General features: G+C 37.6%; 1 protein-coding gene across 5 annotated transcripts in view; it reads right to left on the bottom strand.

Annotated features, from left to right (window-relative positions):
- Window positions 1-11591: 11591 nt before the first annotated feature.
- Window positions 11592-25953, bottom strand: part of LOC126202966 (putative fatty acyl-CoA reductase CG5065) — a 534251-nt gene continuing 519889 nt past the window's right edge. For all 5 annotated transcript variants that reach the window (XM_049937106.1, XM_049937103.1, XM_049937107.1 and 2 more), the window contains 4 exons: window positions 20688-20880; window positions 20185-20424; window positions 17242-17499; window positions 11592-13339 (listed from right to left, as the gene is read on the bottom strand). In XM_049937106.1, coding sequence (XP_049793063.1) covers window positions 13192-13339; window positions 17242-17499; window positions 20185-20424; window positions 20688-20880 — 839 coding nt within the window. In that variant the 3' untranslated portion in view covers window positions 11592-13191. The remainder of the gene's footprint in view (window positions 13340-17241; window positions 17500-20184; window positions 20425-20687; window positions 20881-25953) is intronic.

Genomic DNA, 25953 nt, shown 5'->3' with positions numbered 1-25953 from the left:
TTTGTAAGTTGGTATCCCCAAAATAGAAGATAGTGTACTAAATTATGTTATAAGAATAAAAGTAAAATCCTAGCAGTAAAATCAACTACAAAACTACCTGTGAAGTCCCCAGGGAAGTATTTGTGGGGGCAATCTTATTTCTTGTATATATTAGTGACATAACACAGATGCAAAACTCGAAGCTAGTGAACTATGCTGATGATACATTATTAGCTGGGGACACACTGAACGACTAGTATTACATAGGAGTAAGGCAAACTCTGAGCAACCACAGAATATCTAACAATAAATAAACTTACTCTGAATAAGGACAAGGCTGTTGTCATGATGTTCTCCTTAAATTATATCCATTCTCATACTGAACCAATGTCTATATTTGAAAAATTTGATAAAAATAAGTTTTTAGGCACTGTGACTGAGGAACATCTTACATGGAAAAAGCATACCAGTTACACCTGTAAAAATATTAGCTGCAACATTTACTTACTGAAATATCTCTCAAATGTGACAACTCCTCCTGTCCTTAAATAAGTGTACTACAGATTAATCCACTCACGTCTGCAATAAGGGACTGAAATTTGAGATGATACACTCAGTCTACATGGGTAGGATATCCAGACTTCAAAAGAGAGCAGTTACGACAATTGTAATACAAGCAAACACGAGTCATGTAGGGACTACTTCAAAAATAATAATTTACTGACTGTGTATTTATTTTATGCCCTTAAAAATATTGTTGTTGTTGTTGTTGTGGTCTTCAGTCCTGAGACTGATTTGATGCAGCTCTCCATGCTACTCTATCCTGTGCAAGCTTCTTCATCTCCCAGTACTTACTGCAACCTACATCCTTCTGAATCTGCTTAGTGCATTCATCTCTTGGTCTCCCTCTACTATTTTTACTCTCCACGCTGCCCTCCAGTGCTAAATTTGTGATCCATTGATGCCTCAGAACATGTCCTACCAACCGATCCCTTCTTCTAGTCAAGTTGTGCCACAAACTTCTCTTCTCCCCAATTCTATTCAATACCTCCTCATTAGTTATGTGATCTACCCATCTAATCTTCAGCATTCTTCTGTAGCACCACATTTCGAAAGCTTCTATTTTCTTCTTGTCCAGACTATTTATTGTCCATGTTTCACTTAACAAATTTCTCTTCTTCAGAAACACTTTCCTTGCTATTGCCATTCTACATTTTATATCTTCTCTACTTCGACCATCATCAGTTATTTTGCTCCCCAAATAGCAAAACTCCTTTACTACTTTAAGTGTCTCATTTCCTAATCTAATTCCTTCAGCATCACCCGACTTAATTCGACTACATTCCATTATCCTCGTTTTGCTTTTGTTGATGTTCATCTTATACCCTCCTTTCAAGACACTGCCCATTCCGTTCAGCTGCTCCTCCAGGTCCTGTGCTGTCTCTGACAGAATTACAATGTCATTGGTGAACCTCAAAGTTTTTATTTCTTCTCCATAGATTTTAATACCTACTCCGAACTTTTCTTTTGTTTCCTTTACTGCTTGCTCAATATACAGATTGAATAGCATCGGGGAGAGGCTACAACCCTGTCTCGCTCCCTTCCCAACCACTGCTTCACTTTCATGTCCCTCGACTCGAATAACTGCCATCTGGTTACTGTACAAATTGTAAATAGCCTTTCGCTCCCTGTATTTTACCCCTGCCACCTTTAGAATTTGAAACAGAGTATTCCAGTCAACATTGTCAAAAGCTTTCTCTAAGTCTACAAATGCTAGAAATGTAGGTTTGCCTTTCCTTAATCTTTCTTCTGACATAAGTCTTAAGCTTAGTATTGCCTTACGTGTTCCCACATTTCTATGGAATCCAAACTGATCTTCCCCGAGGTCGGCTTCTACCAGTTTTTCTATTCGTCTGTAAAGAATTCGCGTTAGTATTTTGCAGCTATGACTTACTAAACTGATAGTTCGGTAATTTTCACATCTGTCAACACCTGATTTCTTTGGGATTGGAATTATTATATTCTTCTTGAAGTCTGAGGGTATTTCGCCTGTCTCATACATCTTGCTCACCAGATGGTAGAGTTTTGTCATGACTGGCTCTCCCAAGGCTGTCAGTAGTTCTAATGGAATGTTGTCTACTCCGGGAGCCTTGTTTCGACTTAGGTCTTTCAGTTCTCTGTCAAACTCTTCATGCAGTATCGTATCTCCCATTTCATCTTCATCTCCATAATATTGTCCTCAAGTACATTGCCCTACTATAGACCCTCTATATACTCCTTCCACCTTTCTGCTTTCCCTTCTTTGCTTAGAACTGGGTTTCCATCTGAGTTCTTGACATTCATACAACTGGTTCTCTTATCTTCAAAGGTCTCTTTAATTTTCTTGTAGGCAGTATCTATCTTACCCCTAGCGAGATAAGCCTCTACATCCTTACATTTGTCCTCTAGCCATTCCTGCTTAGCCATTTTGCACTTCCAGTCGATATCATTTTTGAGACGTTTGTATTCCTTTTTGCCTGCTTCATTTACTGCATTTTTATATTTTCTACTTTCATCAATTAAATTCAGCATCTCTTCTGTTACCCAAGGATTTCTACTAGCCCTCGTCTTTTTACCTACTTGATCCTCTGCTGCCTTCACTACTTCATCCCTCGGAGCTACCCATTCGTCTTCTACTGTATTTCTTTCCCCCATTCCTGTCAATTGTTCCCTTATGCTCTCCCTGAAACTCTCTACAACCTCTGGTACTTTCAGTTTATCCAGGTCCCATCTCCTTAAATTCCCAGCTTTTTGCAGTTTCTTCAGTTTTAATCTACAGTTCATAACCAATAGATTGTGGTCAGAGTCCACATCTGCCTCTGGAAATGTCTTACAATTTAAAACCTGGTTCCTAAATCTCTGTCTTAGCATTATATAATCTATCTGATACCTTCTAGTATCCCCAGGATTCTTCCATGTATACAACTTAAAAATATTGTGTTTGTAAAAAGAGACTGGTGAACTAGGCATACTGAAAAGAGACATTCACAATTACAACACACAACCCAGATGTGATTATCGAAGGATACGAACTGGTGAGAGGGCTACAGATCGCAGCCCAACTGCAACTGGATGACAATGCTATAATATTTTGCCAAATGATAATACGCAACCAAGCAAAAGTCTTTTTAAGAGGGAAACTGAAACAGTTGTTAATTGAAGGATGTCTATGCTCAAAAATTTCTGAGCTCCATTATTGACAGTTCTACTTTTGTATACTGCATTATACCAATGGTGGTGAAAGTTTATGTAATAACGTGATGTGCTACTTATTGTATATACATATTCATTATATGTATGGCATGATGATGATGTAAATGTACAAAAAATGGCAGTGTCCAAGATCGGAATTATTGTGGACAAATAATATTATTATTGTTACATTCTTAGAAAAACTTATTTTTCTGGCTTTACACACAACTGGCTTGAATCATACTTAACACACAGAAATTAAAGCTGTACTGCATAATTCAAACAATGTGGAAGAAGAGAAAATTATAGTGGCTGGGGAGAGATTACAAAGGGAGTCTCATGGTGTTCGATTTTGGATCCACTCCTATCCCTTGTGTATGTAAATGACGTTCCACATAACATTCAATACATACTTTTTGTAGACAATACCAGTGTAATAATAAGTCCCATTAGAAAGAAAGCAACAGAAGAGATTGTTAACAATGTTTTTTTAAAGAATTATTATGTGGTTCTCTAAAAATTGACACTCTTTAAATTTTTAGAAAACATGCTATATTCAGTTCTGTACATCAAAGAATGACATACCACATCAACAGTAGTCTGTAAACAGGGTAGAATACTCCAAACTTTTGGTTTACATATTGATGACAGCTGTAACTGGAAGCAGCAGCATTTTACTGAGCTGTTCAAACAATTAAGTTCAGCTGCTTTTGCTCTTAGTAACATTGCTTGTCTTGAGAACAAACGGCTCAAGCTCCTGACTTATTTTCCATATTTCCACTCAGTAATATTGGATAGAATAACTTTCTGTGGTAGCTCATCACTTAGAAAGTATTGATCAATTACGAATAATGTGTGGTGTTCACTCATATCTCTCATTTAGGCACTTCTTCAAGGAGCTGGGGACTTTAAACTGCACTATCATAATACGTATGTTCATTAACGAAGTTCATTGTAAACAATTCTCATAGTTTGAGAAGAATAGGGACATCCATACCTACAACACTAGAGCAAAAAATAGCCTTTATTACCCATTGTTAAGGCTGTCTGTGGCTCAGAGAGGGGTTCAATATGCAGCAACAAAAAATTTTTTGATAACTTTCTGAATAATGCAAAATGTGTGGCAGATAGCTAAACAAGTTTTAAGTCTAAACTAAAATAATTTGTCCTCAAGTACTACTCCTATTCCATGGATGAATTTTTATTTAAAAACTAGTAGACTGAAAAAGGGACCCCAGCTTTCAAATGTAGTTGCATAGGCAGGACTAAAAATATGTACATTAATGTAACAACTATCATGTACACATATCATGTGAACTGACTCATTCCACATCATTTCTATAGGAGAATTGGTCAAATGCATATGCAAGATGTAACAAACTAAAAATACACTGCTGGATATTGTTTAGCTATGGGACAAGGTCCTTCATCAGAAGGTGCGCGCGCGCACAAACACAAGACAACAGCGCTCAGAGATGACAGTGGACATGTGCGAGTTAAATAATATCCAACTGTCTACTTTAAATGTTCCCATCTGCGAATCAACCCATCCTCTACACGGTAAGTAGTAATCTATTCTAATGTTCATAAATTCTACGAACAAACTGAGATTGCTATGTCATCTCCTGTAACTTCATGAATCATTAACCTGTATATTTAGCACTTTAAGGAAAGAGTTCTCTGGAAACTGTGCATCTGATATCAGAATTTACCAACAGGTATGTGGGGAACTGTCATGGTTTGATCACATGGTAAAGAAAATCTGTAGAAATTTCTGCATCACCTCAGGAGGTTTATAGGGCACCTTCAGGTATATCAAGGATGTAAAATAAAATGGATGTCTACTTCTCCCTGAAATCTTGATAATGACAGAAACTAGATGGTACACTGGGAAATTCCACCTACAAGAAGAAAACATACATAGGTCTAGATCTAAGTGCCGCAAGTTCCTGCCATCCAGTTAAGTGCAATAATGTGCTCACCACCTTTGTACAAAGTATTTGAGTCATTTGCAACAAGAAAAGCCTGCTTGCCAAGTTACAACATCCAAAGAAAACCTTCTGTATGAAGAGTTACTCTGAAAAGCAAATACATGTGTTTTCCAGATTAATAATAATAATAATAATAATAATAATAATAATAATAATAATAAACCCCGTGGAGGCCCGGGAAAAGAATAGGCCTCCGGTATGTTCTGCCAGTCGTAAAAGGCGACGAAAAGAACAAACCACTAATAGGGCTAACCCCCCTTTTAGTGTGATTACTTGGTTCAGGACAGAACTAAAGAAGCCTCAGACAAGCGCCGTCATGGTCGGGGACGGCGCTTGAACCCTATGCCCGCCCACAATGGTAATGACACTGCTAGCCAACTGGAAAATGATTTAAATCCAAATAGAGGTGTTTTGCAGGATATGCTTCCTGCAACCACCCTAGAAGGAAAACAAAGACAGAGGATGAGATGGTCAGATGAAGTTAATCGACACCTCATGTTCTGTTATTACCAAGCAACAAACCTAGGAACCAACACAACTGGATACAGATCACAAGTATACACAACATTTATTACCAGATACCCAGAATTAAAATTTTTAACAGAACAACGACTAGCTGATCAGATCCGTGTAATAATCAAAAATAACAGGATACCCCAGTCAGAATTAGAAAACATCAAACAACAAGTACAACAAATACTGGAACAAAATAATGTGCAATTAGAAGAAGAAGAAGAAGAAAATACAGTAATGGACTCAAACATCCCAGAGCAAACAAACAAAGAACAACACGCATCAATTAAACAATCAGAGGAAAATGAAATTTTAAGACAGCCACCAGCACAAGCACAAATAGAACACGAAGTGACACACATGTTAGATATAGAAGAAAAATTTCAGTTGACATATATAGAATACAAAGACACAAATACAGACATTAGACCATTCTTGCATAGACCACCAAATAGCCCACAAGTCGAAACAACAATAAAAACTATCAACACAATCATACACAACAAAATAAATGAATACACAACTATGGAAGAGTTACAACTACTGGTTTATGTAGGAGCACTCACTACACTAAATATACACACTAGGCAGAGATCAGAACCAACCAACACACAGAAGAAACCCACAAAACCAGCATGGCAACACAGGCTACAGATCAGAATAGAAAAACTGAGAAAAGACATCGGACAGTTAACACAATTTATAAGAAATGAAATATCAGACAAAAAACGAAAAAGGTTAGGTAAAATCTCACAACAAGAAGCGACAGAGCAATTAGACGAAAAGAAGCAGAAATTACAAGCATTAGCCAAACGACTCAGAAGATACAAAAAAAGTGAAAATAGAAGGAAACAAAACCAAACATTCAACACAAACCAAAAGAAATTTTACCAGACAATAGATAACACACACATTAAAATAGACAATCCACCAAACATAACAGACATGGAACACTTCTGGAGCAGCATATGGTCTAACCCGGTACAACATAACAGGCATGCACGGTGGATACAAGCAGAAACAGACACATACAAGATGATACCACAAATGCCTGAAGTGATAATTTTGCAACATGAAGTCACCCAAGCAATTAATTCTACTCACAACTGGAAAGCCCCTGGAAAAGATAAAATAGCAAATTTCTGGCTAAAGAAATTCACCTCAACACATTCACATCTAACTAAATTATTTAACAGTTACATTGCAGACCCATACACATTCCCTGATACACTTACACATGGAATAACTTATCTGAAACCTAAAGATCAAGCAGACACAGCGAACCCAGCTAAATATCGCCCCATAACATGCCTACCAACAATATACAAAATATTAACTTCAATCATTAAACAGAAATTAATGACACATACAACACAGAACAAAATTATAAATGAAGAACAAAAAGGCTGTTGCAGAGGAGCACGAGGATGTAAAGAGCAACTGATAATAGATGCAGAGGTGACATATCAAGCTAAAACTAAACAAAGGTCGCTACACTACGCATACATTGATTACCAAAAAGCTTTTGATAGTGTACCCCACTCATGGTTACTACAAATATTGGAAATATACAAAGTAGATCCTAAATTGATACAGTTCCTAAACATAGTAATGAAAAATTGGAAAACCACACTTAATATACAAACAAATTCAAATAATATCACATCACAGGCAATATGGATTAAGCGTGGAATATACCAAGGAGACTCATTAAGTCCTTTCTGGTTCTGCCTTGCTCTGAACCCACTATCCAACATGCTAAATAATACAAATTATGGATACAATATTACTGGAACATACCCACACAAAATCACACATTTGCTATACATGGATGATCTAAAACTACTGGCAGCAACAAATCAACAACTCAACCAATTACTAAAGATAACAGAAGTATTCAGCAATGATACAAGTATGGCTTTTGGAACAGACAAATGTAAGAAAAATAGCATAGTCAAGGGAAAACACACTAAACAAGAAGATTACATATTGGATAACCACAGCGACTGCATAGAAGCGATGGAAAAAACGGATGCCTATAAATATCTAGGATACAGACAAAAAATAGGAATAGATAATACAAATATTAAAGAAGAACTAAAAGAAAAATATAGACAAAGACTAACAAAAATACTGAAAACAGAATTGACAGCAAGAAACAAGACCAAAGCTATAAATACTTATGCCATACCAATATTGACCTACTCATTTGGGGTAGTGAAATGGAGTAACACAGACCTAGAAGCACTCAATACACTTACACGATCACAATGCCATAAATATAGAATACATCACATACATTCAGCAACAGAAAGATTCACATTAAGCAGAAAGGAAGGAGGAAGGGGATTTATCGATATAAAAAACCTACATTATGGACAGGTAGACAATTTAAGAAAATTCTTTATAGAACGAGCAGAAACTAGCAAAATACACAAAGCAATCACTCATATAAATACATCGGCTACACCACTACAATTTCATAACCACCTCTACAACCCTTTAGACCACATAACATCAACAGATACGAAGAAAGTAAATTGGAAAAAGAAAACACTTCATGGCAAGCACCCGTATCATCTAACACAGCCACACATCGATCAAGACGCATCCAACACATGGCTAAGAAAAGGCAATACATACAGTGAGACAGAAGGATTCATGATTGCAATACAGGATCAAACAATAAACACCAGGTATTACAGCAAGCATATTATTAAAGATCCCAATACCACAACAGATAAATGCAGACTTTGTAAACAACAAATAGAAACAGTAGATCACATCACAAGCGGATGTACAATACTAGCAAATACAGAATACCCCAGAAGACATGACAATGTCGCAAAAATAATACATCAACAGCTTGCCTTACAACACAAACTTTTAAAACAACAAGTTCCTACATACAAGTATGCACCACAAAATGTACTGGAGAATGATGAATACAAATTATACTGGAACAGAACCATTATAACAGATAAAACAACGCCACATAACAAACCTGACATCATACTCACCAATAAAAAGAAGAAATTAACACAACTAATCGAAATATCCACAACAAATATACAAAAGAAAACAGGAGAAAAAATTGAAAAATACATCCAACTGGCCGAGGAAGTCAAAGACATGTGGCATCAGGATAAAGTTGACATCATACCAATTATACTATCAACTACAGGAGTCATACCACACAATATCCACCAGTACATCAATGCAATACAGCTACATCCAACCATATATATACAACTACAGAAATCCGTAATTATTGATACATGTTCAATTACCCGAAAGTTCCTAAATGCAATATAACACATACCGTACAGTTAATAGGAAGAGACGCTTGATCAAGGTCCGCGTCACTTTCCATTCTCAACCAGACTTAATGTCTGAGAAAGTAAAGAAATAATAATAATAATATAGAAAAGAAGGAGAAACCAGAACAAAAAAAAATTGTCTGACATTTCTTCCGCATGCAGAACTGCACACTGCCAAAATGAGATGCCAGAGAAATGGTACAAAATTTGTATTCCTTTCACTCAATATGCCACACTGAACACACAATGGGCACCATCAGAAATTAGCTGCGGATATGAATGTCTGGAATTTACAGAACTGAGTGCCAGTGCGGCATGTAATCCACTGGCCAGATGTGGTGCCATATGTCACAGTGCTGTGTGGATCACTTAACAAGTATTCACCTCTGATAAGAGTCTAGTCTTCAGGGCACTGCACAGCATAAACTAAGGAGATATGTTGCATTTTGAATAGTCATAGTTTTCGTGCCATGTCAGTGGGCTCTGGGAGTCTCTTCGAAGAAGCAGTGGAAGTACGAGTGCTTAATGATATCAACTGGATACAGTTTTCAATTAAGTTCTGCATGGGACAGTATGTTAGTGTGAATTCATCAAGAATGCTTCAGTTAGAGCTGTGAAGGCAGCATAGGCAACACCCAGACCCTCCAACTCAGGTAAGGATATACCCTGCTGAGGAAACTGTGGTCCAGCAGTTTAAAAAAGAAAAAAATCAAACCCCCAAGAGAACACAAACACTTCCCCTGAAGAATGACTAGTAGGAAACTTGTTGAAGGATTGTTTTAATATGACACTGCCACTTGTCTGATCTCTTGAGAACGCTTTATCAATGAGCACATGATATTTTGTAACAAAACACTTCTGCATGAAACAGTAACGGCAATGGCAATGGCAATGGCAATGGAAGGAATGGGGGTGGGGGGGATTTGCAGCTATACTTTTAACTGCTGCAATAATTTCCACAGTTTTATCTTTTGTGGTGTATGTTGGAGACAATGTAAATGAAAACAGGATAAGAAACAGAATTTGTGAAGTCCTAGTTAATGAGGCCACAAGCATAGATTCTGTTATCAGTACTGATACATACATGAATTCTGTCACCACTAGTATTACAACTCCTGGATGCTGTTATACAATATCTACAATGAAGAAACATTTATGGGTTTGGATAAAGCAAACAATTTCGTGTTCTGCAAATTAGACACAAATTTATTGTTCCCAGGTTTACATGACATGAGTCTGTGGGTGACAGCTCTTGATCACTCATTAGCAGATCACAGACTGTAGGCCTAATGCATAATACCCTGACCAGCACACTACTTAAAAAATCTTTCTTGCTGAGGAGATTTGAATTTGCTCATATATTCTCAGTATTCAGATTTGTCACCATACTAGTAAAATTACAATTACAGCAGCAATGACATTTCATAATGTTCAGTTAATAAAAAGTAAATCTAATTGCAAGAGATTTGGCTATACACATATAAAGGATTTTGTCACTGTAAAAGAAAAACAGGCCTTCTAAGAAAGGGCTGCTTTGAGTTCTTTGCTCTGTGACAGTTTTACTCTCTGACCTGAGGACTGTCATTTCAGGGTGGAAAAATTATCAGAGTAAAATTAAAATCTGTAGATTCAAAAATTTCATGCAGTAATTCACATTAATGCTTTTGAAATATTACAGCACAAGATGCACTGACCTTACATCATTTACAGCTGCACTAGAAAAAATATGGGATTCACCTACATTCTGGAAGTATATGTCAATAAAATGAAGGAAAATATAAAATTATGAATGCATTTCCTTGAGATATGAAAACCACAGAAATGGCCCAATAATAAAATATACAACTTATTAACTATCATGTATAAAATTGGCAATTACATTAAAAGTTGATTTTAAATGAATAAATACAAATTGTGCAATAACACTGATTTATTCAGGTTTCTGACCAAATAGTAGAATAGTTCAGAAACAAGCCAACTCTCTCACAATTTTAAGAAAAGTTTTTGTTTTAATTGTTTCCTAACAAAGTAAATATTTGGCTGCCAAAGGAAAAATTTCATATATTAGCTATTTATCTCACGATATTCTTCCTTCAGTGTTCTCTGTTCATTCATAATTAGTGCAGCAGAATGTTTTTATGTAAGTTATTAAATGCATCAACCTGTTATTTTTGGAACTGTGCACTAATGAGGGCTGTTTTCCAAAAATAAACTACCTTGACAACAGAAATAACGGTGCAAGTAAAAAAAAAAAGTATTAAAAATTTACTGCACTTGTTCCTTCTTAATGAAAAATGAAATAAGCATTGCAATGAGTCTCTCTTTTATTCTTTATGAAGCAGATATAGCAATCACACATTCTAGTGCCCATCTTCAGCTAAATACCATTCACTGTAAAATAAGAATGCTACAATATATTACTAATTATCAAATTAAAGTTTATTTGAGCCACTGTTATTGAGGCTGCATAATATAGGCTGGAACATAATAAACATGAGCAATATTCAATGGTATGGACAAAACAGACATATCATGTCACCATATTGTAACTTTCACATTTTAATTTTTAAGCAACATCTCTATATTTGCATTTCTGTTTACCAAGAGTTTTACATATTACAACATATGACTGCAACATACTTTTAACAAAGAACACCACCAATTTGATCCATAAACACTATCGTTTTATGAAATTTACACTTTGTTCAGCAGCAAGTATGAAGTAGCTTTGAAATCCAAAAGTTAGTGTAGCACAGCTTTCTTAGAACTTTACAGGCTTCCTTGTGATTCCATTACTATCCCACACAATACACTGTTTGGGTGCAAGTAATATTCAAGAGCATTGAGTTTCACTCACCATCTGGGATATTGCACAAATTAGGAAACAATGGCTCAATATTAATAAGGCAGATTAGAGAAACTGTGTGCAAATTTAAGTATACACACTATTACTCCAGTGATGACTTTAAAAAAAAAGCATGCATGTGTAGACTTACTGCTTCACCTAGCATACAATGCTTATTACAGCGGCAGGTTCTGGGAACTTTTGATTATACACACTGTGTGTGTGTGTGTGTGTGTGTGTGTGTGTGTGTGTGTGTGTGTGTGTGTGTGTGTGTGAGAGAGAGAGAGAGAGAGAGAGAGATAGGAGTTGTGTTCGCAGACAGAAAAAATCTACCAGAGCCAAATGGCATATAAAGAGAGAACTAAAAAAACAGGGGGGAAAAAACGTACTTCTAGTAAATTCAGCATAAATGCACTGTTAAATTTGCAACAGAAAAGACATGTTTAAAATCCATCTTAAAATGACACATAATTTGCTTACTATAAACAAGTGACTCAGCCATAACTTATTCCCACAATTAAATTACAATACAAAAATACAGTGCAGTTTTTATCACAGAGTAGAGTAATAACCTGCATATCATCTTCTTGCACTCCATCTTTATTTACAAACAGTGGGCAAAAAAATGGACACAAATTCTTCACTTTATTGGGAACTGCCTTTAAACATTTTTCTGCTTATTAATAAGCTGTAAACAAAGACTAGTTTCCATTATATAAAAAACTTCAGAAACTATACAGGAAAGACATTGTTGATATAAATATCTTATTCAAACTGCCCTCAACATACTAGTTTAAGATACACTAAGCTGGTTATTCTGTATTCAGTATGTCCAAAATCAACTCTTTCACAGAACAGCACAGCAAGTCTCCAAACATCTTGCACGGCTCAGAAACGTGAAGTAGATAACTGCAAAGCACTGCTTTTCACTCACACAAAACAGCACAAAATTGTGTAATGTAATAACAAAAGTGACAAGCAACTAAAACAAGGACCAATGAGTTTTCAGAGACAATACTACGATTAGAGGTAAACCGAGCTGTGCAAAATGAGTTTCCAATCTTTGAGATAACTTCACTTGTCTATGGTAGTAGTCCATCATCACATCATTTTCATAATGCACAAAAAAATCTTTAACAGTAACAACCACGGGCCAAAGTAGCAGTAGCCAGAAAGAACACAGTTTCACAGTGACAGTGGTGCTGCCTATCCATAACTGGCAGTTTCCTCACTCCAGAAGCCCAAAATGGAAATGAAATGAGCATTCTCTTTCCATTGATTAACAAATTCACAGGCAAGTTGTGTCCAAACCTCATACATATGGTACCATGCGAGACAGGCGCAGAATGAAGTCGAGAATGAAGAACCATGCACGACGAGCTGTCTGGGATCGCATCATCAACATCCTCCATATCACCAGTACTGCCAAAAGCTGTGTCACTCGATGAATCCAGAACATCCTGTAAACATGAGAGTTGGTTAACTACTTGACATAAGTCTAACGGAGGGAAGGGCGAAACTAACTAGAATTCAGTACCTGTCTGTTGAAGTGCATTACTTACGGTGCCTCCATTACACACTATTTTTGATCTGTTGACCTACCTCATTTATGGAGAAGTGCCAATCAGGTTGAAGTTTTTTTTTTTCATAAACACTGATTCACATGTTCAGGGATTTTGCAGTTTTGGACACAACAGAATGTGCTAACAAAGTTTTGATCACAAAATCACTATGAGCAATGAGACACGACATATAACTGAAATTCCTACACCAAGAAATAAATAAACCAGTTGGAGAAAGATCACCACTATGACTGAAGAGAGAAATACAAGTAAGAACCAATATGAAATAAATGTTTCATGTTCCTGAAGGTGTTAGTCCATCATGAATTTGTTACCCCTGGGTAACATAGTTAATCAGCATTCCTACCTTCATATGCTGAAAGACTGAACAAGACACTGAGAAAAAACAGACCATGTTGTTACTGACTAAAGACTGGATCCTTCACCATAACAGCAATAAACATCAAATAATGCTGAATGTGGGGCAGTTTTGTTTTGCAGCCTTCCTACTCAATGTTTTAACCCCCTTCTCTAAAATTAACTGATGTATAAGACAAGTGCTTCCACAATATACAACATGTGAAGCAAAAGTGGCCAACATAACAGCATTTAAAAACACAAATACTTCAGTCTATTTGATGCTTCTGCATCAATGATAGTTGGTCAACTGATTCAAAGGAGTGTTTAGGAGAAGCACCTAGTAGGAGATTGCATCACTAATACCCCCATTGAAAGTAATGAGAACATCAGACACTTCAGTGGTTAGTAAAGAAAGGAATAGACAGGAACTGTAAAATTACAAGAAAGAAGATTCTACAAAGTAACGGAAGAAAGTGCTTTTTGGAGTATCATTTTTCTTCATTAAAATGTAATTATTTGTATGTACAAGTTTATCTACACCCCACCTAACATGCATGCCTGGTCACTTCAGCAGAACAATGCTGTGTTGAACTTCAGAGGAAATCAAGAAACTGAAGACTGGGACACACAACTAAGATTTTACAATCCAATTATCATCATCTCTAGAGAAGTAACACAACTGAATAACATACAAAGTCATATAAAACGAAGTGATATACACAGTATACAATTTTAATTCATTAATTCATTCATCTGTTTTCACTCCATATGTATCTTGTCAGTACTTAATATAGAACCATAATCAGAGTTTTCAGATATTTAAGAGATTGGATTCTTTTGTTGCTACCCAAGATTATTTCTGTATCATTAAAGCTCTCTTCATTATATGTGTGAAAATATAATTCACACATTATTTGCAATACTTTACTGTAGTGATGACACACTGAGTTGCAGGCAGGCACACAAAATGGAAAGACTTTTACACACTGAGCTTTTGGTCAAAACCTTCTTTAAAAAATACACACACACACACACACACACACACACACACACACACACACGCACGCACACAAGTATTCATAAGCAAGCATACCTCACACACATGATCACTATCTCCATCTTCTCCACCCAGAATGCAGCTATTGTGTTGAATAAATGCTGCATTGTGGAATGGGGCACTGAAGGGGGAAGGATAGCAGGGTACGGGTGGCGGAGAGAGGAGTGCTCTCTGGCAGACTCGATGACTAGAGGACTAGATGATGGCAGAACAAGGCTGCTGGACACAGCTTCAGCTTCTGGAAAGCTGTGAGGGAAAAGGGGGGGGGGGGGGGAGCAGAAAAGAAGAGGAGCAGAGAACAGGAAAGGGTTGACGAGTGTGAAGGGTTGACGAGTGTGAAGGGTTGACGAGTGTGAAGGGCTGACGAGTGTGAAGGGCTGACGAGTGTGAAGGGCTGACGAGTGCGCTGGCCGAGAGGGGTGCACAATGAGGGTGAGGAGACAAGAATCGAGGGGAAGTGATTGGATAGATGGAGCGGAAATTGCTGGGTGGAGGTTGACGCCAGGATAATTTTGAGAGCACAGAATGTGTTTTAAGGCTAACTCCCATCTGTACAGTTCAGAAACGATGGTGATGGAGGGGAGGCTCCAGATGGCCCACATTGTCAAGCAGCATGTTCACCTGCATGTTGTGCTGTAGGGCAGTCTGCTTTGCTCTCAGCCACAGTTTGGCAGTGGCCATTCATCCTGGTGGACAATTGGTCGGTATTCATACCAATATAAAGAGCTGTGCAATGATTTCAGCATAGCTGGTATATGGCATTCCTGCCTCTGATGTGACAGGATTAGCTTGTGAGAAGACTGGAATAGGAAATGCTCCATAACATGTTAGTCCATCCTCCTGTCACTCCCAATCCCAGCCCCTTGCCACAGGAATCATATTCCTGTGGACAACCCAGGCACTAGACCTGCCCAATCCACCAAGTCACAGTCCCATCACAGGTTTATCCATTAGAGGCTAGGCCACCAATGGGAGCAGCCACATCATATGCCAGCTCTGCTGCAGTCATTGCACAGCTTGTTATATTTACATGACGACCAACCAGATGTCCTCAGGATGAAAGACCACCACACCACCAAGCTGTGGCCAAGAGCAGAGTAGACCACCCTGTGGCGCAACATGTAGCTGATCATGACATGCTTGATTTCAATGATTGCTCCACAACGCGGGCCATATGGATCCTCCCCTCCACCACCAGCTTTTCTGACCTGTGCAGATGGGAGTCATCCCTGTAACACATTCACTGGTCCCAAAATTATCCTGGTCTCAACCTAAGGCAACCTACTGTGCCCACACACTCCCTCCACCCAACAGCTTCTGTCCCCTCAGTATTATCACCTCCTCCCACTTCACATCCCCTCACCCTCCTTGTTCACTGATCTCTGTCAATGCATCCACCAATCTTCTTCCCTTCACTGCTCCCCTCCCCTCCCCTTCCCTCCCTCCCCCAAAGCCTCCCCATGCAGTGCCTGACAGCATTTTCCTGTTGCTGTCTAGTTCGTGCATGCTCCACCAGATATTAATATTTTGAAAGCAAAGGCAGTATCATTTCAACTTTCCTTCTTGTAAATGACGGAACTGGCTGTATGTACTGTTAATACCACTTTAATGTTGCATTATGATTTGTAGATATTCAAAATGGCATAATACCAAAATTGCAATAGTAAAATAAAACGCTAACATCTGAAAGCAAGACAGCATCATTTAAAAAATTTGTAGAAGCTGTGGATCCATATTACAAGAAAGTAATTTTACTTCTGTTTAGAGCTTATAATCTCTCCTGTATAAACTTCACAAGGTATATCTTTAAGGCTGGCGTTCAGTGTGCCATATGAGAATGTGAGGATATGCTTTAATCAAACAATGGAAAATCCAGGATGGAATGTAACAATATTATCAGAAGGAAAGTTGCTATTCACCATACAGTGAAGATGCCGAGTCCGAGTCACAGATAGGCACAACAAAAAGGGCGCAAGCGTGCGGCTTCGTCGTGTGTGTGTGTGTGTGTGTGTGTGTGTGTGTGTGTGTGTGTGTGTGTGTGTGGTCTTGTTGACAAAGGCCCACGGCCAAAAAGCTTTAATTGTGAGAGTCTTTTTGTTGTGCCTATCTGTAACTCAGCATGTCCGCCGTATGGACAGTAGGAACTTACCTTCTCATAATATTGTTACATTCCATTGAGGATATACTTTCATACACATTATGAACTACAACATATAATGAATACAGAACACACAAAATGAGCAACTATTGGATAGAAAAATAAAAAAAAGTAGTAATAATAATAATAATAATAATGATGATGAATCATGAGGGGAGGATGTGTGTTAAAATATCACTGTAATACAAGTTTCTAAAATTAGCAAGTGCACAAATTAGCATTCACCTTTGGAGTTTCCTTCGTGCTGAAGGCAGGTCATCGGGGCGTTCCTTGAAGATGAAGTGGCGTATGCCAAGCACATAACTTTCAACATATGATGACCAGTCAATCTGCTGCACATCAAATGGAAATATCTTTCGGTCCTCAGCACTTAAAACACTGAAAAGCTGACGAACATTATCGTCCTTGAACTGCCACTGCTGGGTTGAGAAGTATTCTAAGCAACATGCTGCCTTGTCTAGCTTTTCTTGGGTTCTTACCATTCTGAAAAGAGGAAGATCTGAAATTTGTACCATGCATTGCTGATCACAAAGTGCAGACCAATAGATACTGTACTACGCAACATTCGACAACATAGTCTGATGTATATAGCTTACCACTAATTACATGATTATAGCAAATACTCTGAGGAAAGGCATCCAGTCACAATCCTGTAACAGTGTTCATCATCAAACAACATTTTCTATTAATGTATGACTAACTACAGCAGATGCACAAAGAATTAAAATAAAAGTAGGAATGGTTTTATTTTTATGGTGGATACAAGTTTATTAACCTATTCCCAAATATGGCAATGTTGAGCCACAATAAAAATATTCTAAATGAGCTAACACAGCATGTGGTCAGTCAGTTCAGTTATGCATATGATCAATTTGACTGGGGAGGGGGAAGGGGAGATGCATTGGATGGTTAGAAAAGGTATCAAAACAGAGGGTGGATAAGGGGAGGGGCAGAGGGGACAGGGGAAAGTAGATGAGGTACCAACGGAAGGGAGAGAGGAAAGTAGACGAGGTACCAACGGAAGGGAGACAGGAGGGACTGACAAAACAGGGGGAGGGGAGGGAAGAGTACACAAGTGACTGACGGGAGGACCAACGCCGCGGCGGCTGACGGGAGGTGGGGTATTTAGAGTGAGGACTGACCTGACATGGAGAGAGGGAAGAGAGTAAAGAGGGAACCAACAGGTGGATGGATAATGTAAGGAAGGGAGCAAGAGGTGGAGTGATGGAGTAAACAGGTCTTCCAGAATTTGGACATACCTCCATTTTGATATAAATTCCTTTATCAGGCTATATGGATTCATTTATTCTTTTACAGTACACACATATTCGCAAAGTACATGTCTGTTGATAAAACAATGAAATGATAATTAAATGGACACCCTAGCTGCAAACAGGCGTTGATATACTTCATTGGGGACATGTTGAAAATGTGTGCCCCGACCAGGATTCGAACCTGGGATCTCCTGCTTACATGGCACATGCTCTATCCATCTGAGCCACCGAGGGCACAGAGGACAGTGCGCCTGCAGGGCCTTATCCCTTGCACGCTCCCCGTGAGACTCACATTCCCAATATGTCCACACCACTACATTCGTAGTGCGCCTAATATATGTTTGCCCATCATACTCATTACTTGTGGCAGATTAATCTACCAAGTAACGTACGAGTTTGGGCATAGCATGTGCGTTCGCACAAGAAGGTCAATGGCTGGGAAGCCATATTTTAACTATATAGGAAGGTAGAATCTGAAGTATATCAACACCTGTTTGCAGCTAGGGTGTCCATTTAATTATCATTTTATTCTAACAAAAGCTGCACAGTCATCAATGGTAACTGTTCTTTCCGGAACAGATACTACCTTCCTTTATAGTTGTTAAAACACTTGCTAAGCTGTAAAATATAAAACTTGGAAGACAGCTTTTTCTTTTTAAAGGAAACATATGACGAGTACAGCTAATAAGTTAATTATTCAATCAGACCAACTTTAATGTCAGTTGGTAGTGTTTCACACAAACGCATGAGTGCAATGCATCCTAAATTTTTCAACTTTCACACCATAAAAGCACATGCTGCAGAAGTCAAACACTTATATCTACATCTACAATTTTAAAATTGTGTTCTGCTTTTCTCCTTGTATGCAGTTTGTAAAAGCTGTACATTTTTACCTGAATATGCATGTATCCCATTGGGTGATGCTGAGGCAATTAGATTAGGAAATGAGACACTTAAAGTAGTAATGGAGTTTTGCTATTTGGGGAGCAAAATAACTGATGATGGTCGAAGTAGAGAGGATATAAAATGTAGACTGGCAATGGCAAGGAAAGTGTTTCTGAAGAAGAGAAATTTGTTAACATCGAGTATAGATTTAAGTGTCAGTAAGTCGTTTCTGAAAGCATTTGTATGGAGTGTAGCCATGTATGGAAGTGAAACATGGACGATAACTAGTTTGGACAAGATAAGAATAGAAGCTTTCGAAATGTAGTGTTACAGAAGAATGCTGAAGATTAGGTGGGTAGATCACATAACTAATGAGGAGGTATTGAATAGAATTGGAGAGAAGAGGAGTTTGTGGCACAACTTGACTACAAGAAGGGATCGGTTGGTAGGGCACATTCTGAGACATCAAGGGATCACCAATTTAGTATTGGAGGGCAGCGTGGAAGGTAAAAATCGTAGAGGGAGACCAAGAGATCAATACACTAAGCAGATTCAGAAGGATGTAGGCTGCAGTAGGTACTGGGAGATTAAGAAACTTGCACAGGACAGAGTAGCATGGAGAGCTGCATCAAACCAGTCTCTGGACTGAAGACCACAACAACAACATGCATGTATCTGTATTTAGCTGCCAGCTTTTGAGTTACTGTACTAAAATTCAGCCTGATACTTAAAATGAAAAAGCCAATAGATGAGAGATAAATAACTAACAGATGAGAGTTAATTTTTTTCAAAATTAAAATCGCATGAACTGACATGACATACAAATAAAAATTCATTCTCAAAAGGATCGAAACTCAGTTTAATGTTCCTGCATAGGAGTCACAATAGCTTCTGGTTATAGGATGCAACAGAAATGCAAAACTCTGTATTAACTTAAAATACTTTCATTAGAGTATTCTTTTCTAAATAAAATCAACAAAATTTTAAATTTAATAACAAGAAAACTTACAATGGCTTCTTTCCAGATATCCGTCTAGCAAAATCCATGGCATATGCAGGTAACACATGAAGTGTCCAACGAAAAATGGCATTAACAACACGATGCGTATGGCAGGTGCCATCTGGATACCACAAGACATCATTCACAGGATGTGAACGCATGTACAGGAAGCACAAGTCAACAAAGTGTTTCCATGTAATTGGCCGTTTCTGCCCAGTGCAGCAGTTGTATACAGCAATGCCATCAGGCCTGAAAAATTATAGTTGAACATCGTTACATTTCAACTCTTCAAATGTTACAGCTACTTCCACATGTACGCCTACAAAAATCATGTTCTAAGATGAGGTTTACATACATCTGGCTCAGTGATCTCCAGTTTAAAACATTTGTGTGTCACTTACATTTCTTTTTGACAAAGGTCTATAATATAACAGAAAATAATCATAATTTTTGAAAATTTGGAAGTTGTGAAATGAATAGACTTTAATAAAGCAAAGGAGAACTACTTTTACCTTACAGATGCTGTCCTCCATGCTGCGCATATCATCAAATTAATAACAACATCCACAGGTACCAAGTCAGCAACTTTGTCATTGGAACACATCATTGTGCGGAAGAAACCTTTACCAGCAGCAGCTATTAATCCTGTAGGTCCATTCAAGTTATCCACCCATCCTGCTAGCGGCTCACGCAGAGCTGACAGCACTATGGAAAAGACGAAAAAATTTGTCTCCTATCACTCATGAACTGACTGCTACTGAATATGTTTGCCACTGCTATAATTAATATGAAACAAAAACTGTAATTTACTGAAAACTACAGTAAATTCTGACTAATGTTTCTTACTCTTTGGAGGATATTTTGAACATGTGACGTGCACAAGTGTACCATCTCTCATGATTAAAATGCACTTTTAGATTAGTATAAACAAATGGTCATTCACTAATTCTTGAACTAACTAGAAACCTACAGATGATACACCCAAATTTAGTATTTGAATGACAAAAAAGAGAAAGGGTAAGTAATTCCTATAAATGACCAAGATTTCCCACAAACCAGAATTATTACTTTGCCAGTACAGGTCAGAATTGCTTCTTGCCCACAATATGCATATCGTTCAAAGTTTACAAAAAGTAATTCTGAAAATCCACAGTGTCTCAGTAATGTTCAAAATGTCACCATGAGTGATGGGTAGTCTCCTGCTGAAGACAACAATTTTCAAAAATTGTCTTTTTTGCTAAGCCAAATAACTTTGTTGTGTTATTTTGGTGCTTAGGCAATCATTCCAACACACACCAATAATCATTGCAAACCAGTACACAACAGGACCAATTTTCAAGTCCCCACTCTTGACAATAATATAAAGATGGGCCCATCTATTATAGAGCCAGAAATAACAAAAATGTTTGGAGGATTGTGACATTTCATACAGAACCACCCCCCCCCACCCCCCCACACACACACACAAACCTTTTCTTTTTTATTACATCTGTCATACTTCATTATTAATCAACAGGAGATGCCTTAATCATGTTATTAAAGAATTCTGTAAGACAGCTTGTTGGTAGAATATTCTATTTATTGCCTTGAACAAGAGGCACATGCAACTCAGTTCAGTGAAAGTTGTCTGCGTGGCTCTAGTGTGGGGGCCTGTCTGAAGGCACGAGAATAAACAACTATACTGCAGCATGACACAGTCAATGAAATAGCCACAAAAATGCTAACACCTCTTAAACTGTTAATAAAAGTGACTAACTGTTATATGTATGACACTCAGTGAAACTATTTGTTTATTTGCAATGTGATATAAATATATTATCAATAACAAAAACAGCTGATGTTAGTAACAGGAATCAATTGTCTACAAACATATATTATGTTGTATGAACTTTTTCCCCCTTTATTTCTTTTTCTTTTTTAGTTATGAAGTACTAACAAGGTCAACTAAGACGGACAGTAGTTGCTCAAACATAGCCCTGACAACTCGCCCATGCTAGGTCAAGCTTTATGCAGTATTTTTTGCTGTGGTACTAACAACAAGTGCTGAAGTTAGTACAAGTAACCTATTGACATAAGGTCACAATGTAATGTTTATGAACATTAATTTCAATAATTATGTTTTTAGGCAGAATGTTCCCACCATTGTTTAAACTTAATGAAGATTTGCACAAGATGGAGCATAATTAAATGCAATTTTCACTAATCAATTTATTTCATTTGTGCCTCCCCAATCCGTAGCTAAAAGTCTCCGATTTGATTATTTGTCATGGGAAATACTACCTCCAAAAGCAATAAAACTGGTGCTGTGTCTTTGTTAGTAACTCAACAATAAAGATCTTGCCAGTTTTTTCTTTAAATCTACTTCTCCCTGCACTGTTAAATCACCCAAAGAAGGTTGTATAATGTCACGAGTACAGATTTAACTAGGAGGAGGCTACAACATAAAGAAAGGCACATGTTTTTCAAAGATTACTTCGGTCCAGGTTTACCAAATGATTCTTGCTTGTTACACATTACTCTGGTGGGAAAGAGGAGACTGGTGCAACTGTAGAAACATCACAGAGAGATACCAGTTCTATGGTAATGAGGGCATTGTGTGTTCATTGTGGATGGGAGTACATAGCCTCTTGGTATTGGAGAAATGGTCTTACTGTCCAGAGGTAAGGAGATGGCCTGTAAGAACATGCATAGCTTATCAAATGCGTAGTTGGTCCATACATCCTCTTTGTGAAGACATTGAAGCATACTGCTTCCTTGATAGAAGAATTACTTTTAAGTGAAGATATCCAGTACACAAAATGATCAATGAGAACTCCGGTTATAAACCCTAAGAAGCATACTGCCCCTGGTTTACATAGAGACACTACATTGCAAAACTCATTTCTTGCAGCCACCAGCACCAAAATAGTTTTGTTAATGGCTGTCTACAGGATTACATCAGTGTAAACTTCAGTTTCGGCATTTTATGAGAGCCTAAGCACCATAGTCCTACGAGAAATGATGATTTGGCAGTTAAATTAGTAGTGGCAGAGTTCATTCTTGCCTACATGAATCGGTACAAAACAGAAAGAATGAAAATGTTTGGATTCTTGACTGGATGAAGATAAGATGTCAGTTCTGGTGTTCATAAACCTTGTTGAAACAAATTGTTGTGCAAGACCCTTTAAGCTACATCAACCGCCTAAGAATGATGTCACAAGAACTCCTCAGTCTTCTTAACAGAGTTCAAAATGCACTCACAAATTAAAATACTGAATGTGAGAATCATTATCTTCAGAACTGAAACTGCAGATCACATTGCATTTATTTTGGCAAGTGTCTATTCTCATTTGCCTCTTAGAATATCCATATCACACTGCAAACTCCACAGTCTGTAAGTTGGTTCCAGATACTTGTGATGCGTCCTAATTATAAAGTATTTTTCCAATTTTTGCACATGAAAGTTTTTTACTTCATAACATATTAAATTCTGGACTTTCACCATTAACTCCACATTTTATTGTTTGGCTAACTTCTGTATTTGCAAAGCTGTGCTTTTAACAAAGCTGGCTATTTGGTCAGTATCTTCAGTGGTTTCATACTGATGTAGGAGCACTTTCTACAGACAGGGATCTTTATTAATGTTGAGTGTCTTCTTATTTCTTCCTGAATGTATTTTGGTCAATAAATATGACACTGTCAATCCACCAACATTCGTATCACTAAGAATTGTCACAACTGCAATACTGCATCACACTTTCTTCTTGTAATGCTTTTTCGTGTCTGGAGATTTGTTTCAAAGCCTTTCAGCCCAATGTCGGACCAAGTCCAGTGTTTCTCTCTTCTCAAGCCATAGTTCGTCAAGGGTACACCTTGTGGGGCAGATGGAACACTGTATTTCTGGTCTTATTGCCCCTTCTTTCTTGTAATAAATATCATTAATGTCCCACAAACCCCTATGCATACCGTAACTACCCAGAAGCCAACTATGTTCTGTTTCCCTCTTCATGCTGCATTTCTTAAATCGGTGCCAAACCAAAAATCACATACAGCTGACAGCTGTGTGTTCTAAAAGTTGGAAAGTTCTAACTTTCAAAACTGCGCACTGTGCACTCACAGTGGCTACCAGTACCATTTTGAAACTTAGTTTCGTAATGTAGTGTGTCTATGTAAAAGGACCTTAGAGGTGCAATGGTGGCTGCTGTCAAGGACTCTTCCAAACATATGAAAAGTTCTTTCCAGGAAATGGACTGACTTAACAGAGCTCTCATATCAGCTCACAGAGAGCATGCCTTGTCACTACTAAGCATGTTAGTTTTGTTGTTGCATGAGAGATTTTCTAGTTTTGCTTTTGCAATATACGTTCTCATTTTGAGAAATTCCCTGATTAGTTGTTCAGGACACTGTTTTACTTCAAACTTCTTGTGATTAAGAGTTACATTGATCCTTAACACTCTTAACATCCTGTAAAATCAATGTGCTTTTGTTTTTTGATTATGCTCAACGTTCAAACACTGGTGCAAAAACAGTTTTCATAATCTGCATATTCTTGTAATATCGCAAATATTTTACTCTTAAGTCTAGATGCTAAATAATGAACATAAACATATCATGTGTGGTTTTGTGGGTAAGTAAGTAACCAAACAAGCACCTGACTAAAAATCAAAAGATCTGGGTTTAATCTGCAGGCAATTTTAGCTTTTTTCTGTTGCTTATTGTTTATTTCACCTCTAGCTGTAATTCAGTAATGTGAAAACTGTCAGGTTATGCCATGACTCAGAGTGAACACTGAATTGTACATTCCCCTATGACTACTTATGTAAGTCAGTTCAAAGATCAAAAGAATGTAAGGGCACACAATCCCTAATGCCATGCCCAACACAGCACTTTGGTACTGAAAGCAACCTTTGAGTCTAAGACTCCTTTACCTTAACCCCTTCATACAGGATGGCACATACTAGTTCCTTCCTCCTTTTACAGTGTGTCCCTCTGCAGGAGCACAGGAAACTCTCTGGCTGTGATAATTCAACATATCCCCACCACAGATGGCAGTTAAAGACAGACTGATGTACCCCTGTGTTGTTTATTATGTCATTAAAGTTTGCAAGTCCTACTGATGTGAAAGGACACTTATGGGGGATTTTGAGTGTCATAATCCATTTCCACAAATGCTCCTAAGTAATTCACCTGAACAGATATGATGATTATATCCCGACAGGGCCCAAAGTCACAATCATGTTTTGCACATAAATATATGTATGACAATGCACGACCTTGTTTTTAGTTGTTTTGGTAACATTCTCCCTAAATTTGAAATCTTTTGGTACAGCATTTCACAGTTTTTCTTTATAATGCTTATAATCATGTAAAATATTGTTTAACAATTTTAAGTTTATTTGTATAGCATTTTTTATAACACCGACTACTTATTATTCCTAGTTTCATAATTTTAAATTGCAGGGTTGTACTATAATTCCGAGTCTCTGTTCACAGACATGAGATAGAAAACCAATGGGTTATAAACATAAAATCCAAATCCAAGTAGCATACCAATTTAAACTAAACCATACAGAATAGTGACATTGTACACTGCACACTGGTCTGACTGATTGCTGTTTCATCCCTGACCATGGTCCCACTTAATGGAAAGTACAGAAATGACAGGTAGTTAAAACAATGTTCTTTTGACTCAGAACTTCCTTCATGCAACATCTGAACTATTACTACTACTACTACTACTACTACTACTACTACTACTACTAGACTGAGTGGACCTCAGTATAATGAAAAATCCATATT

The sequence above is a fragment of the Schistocerca nitens genome, chromosome 9, assembly GCF_023898315.1.
Source record: "Schistocerca nitens isolate TAMUIC-IGC-003100 chromosome 9, iqSchNite1.1, whole genome shotgun sequence".
Taxonomy (NCBI): Eukaryota; Metazoa; Arthropoda; class Insecta; order Orthoptera; family Acrididae; genus Schistocerca; species Schistocerca nitens.
Note: the sequence above shows the minus strand (reverse complement) of the source record. Positions and strands in the feature narration are given on the sequence as shown.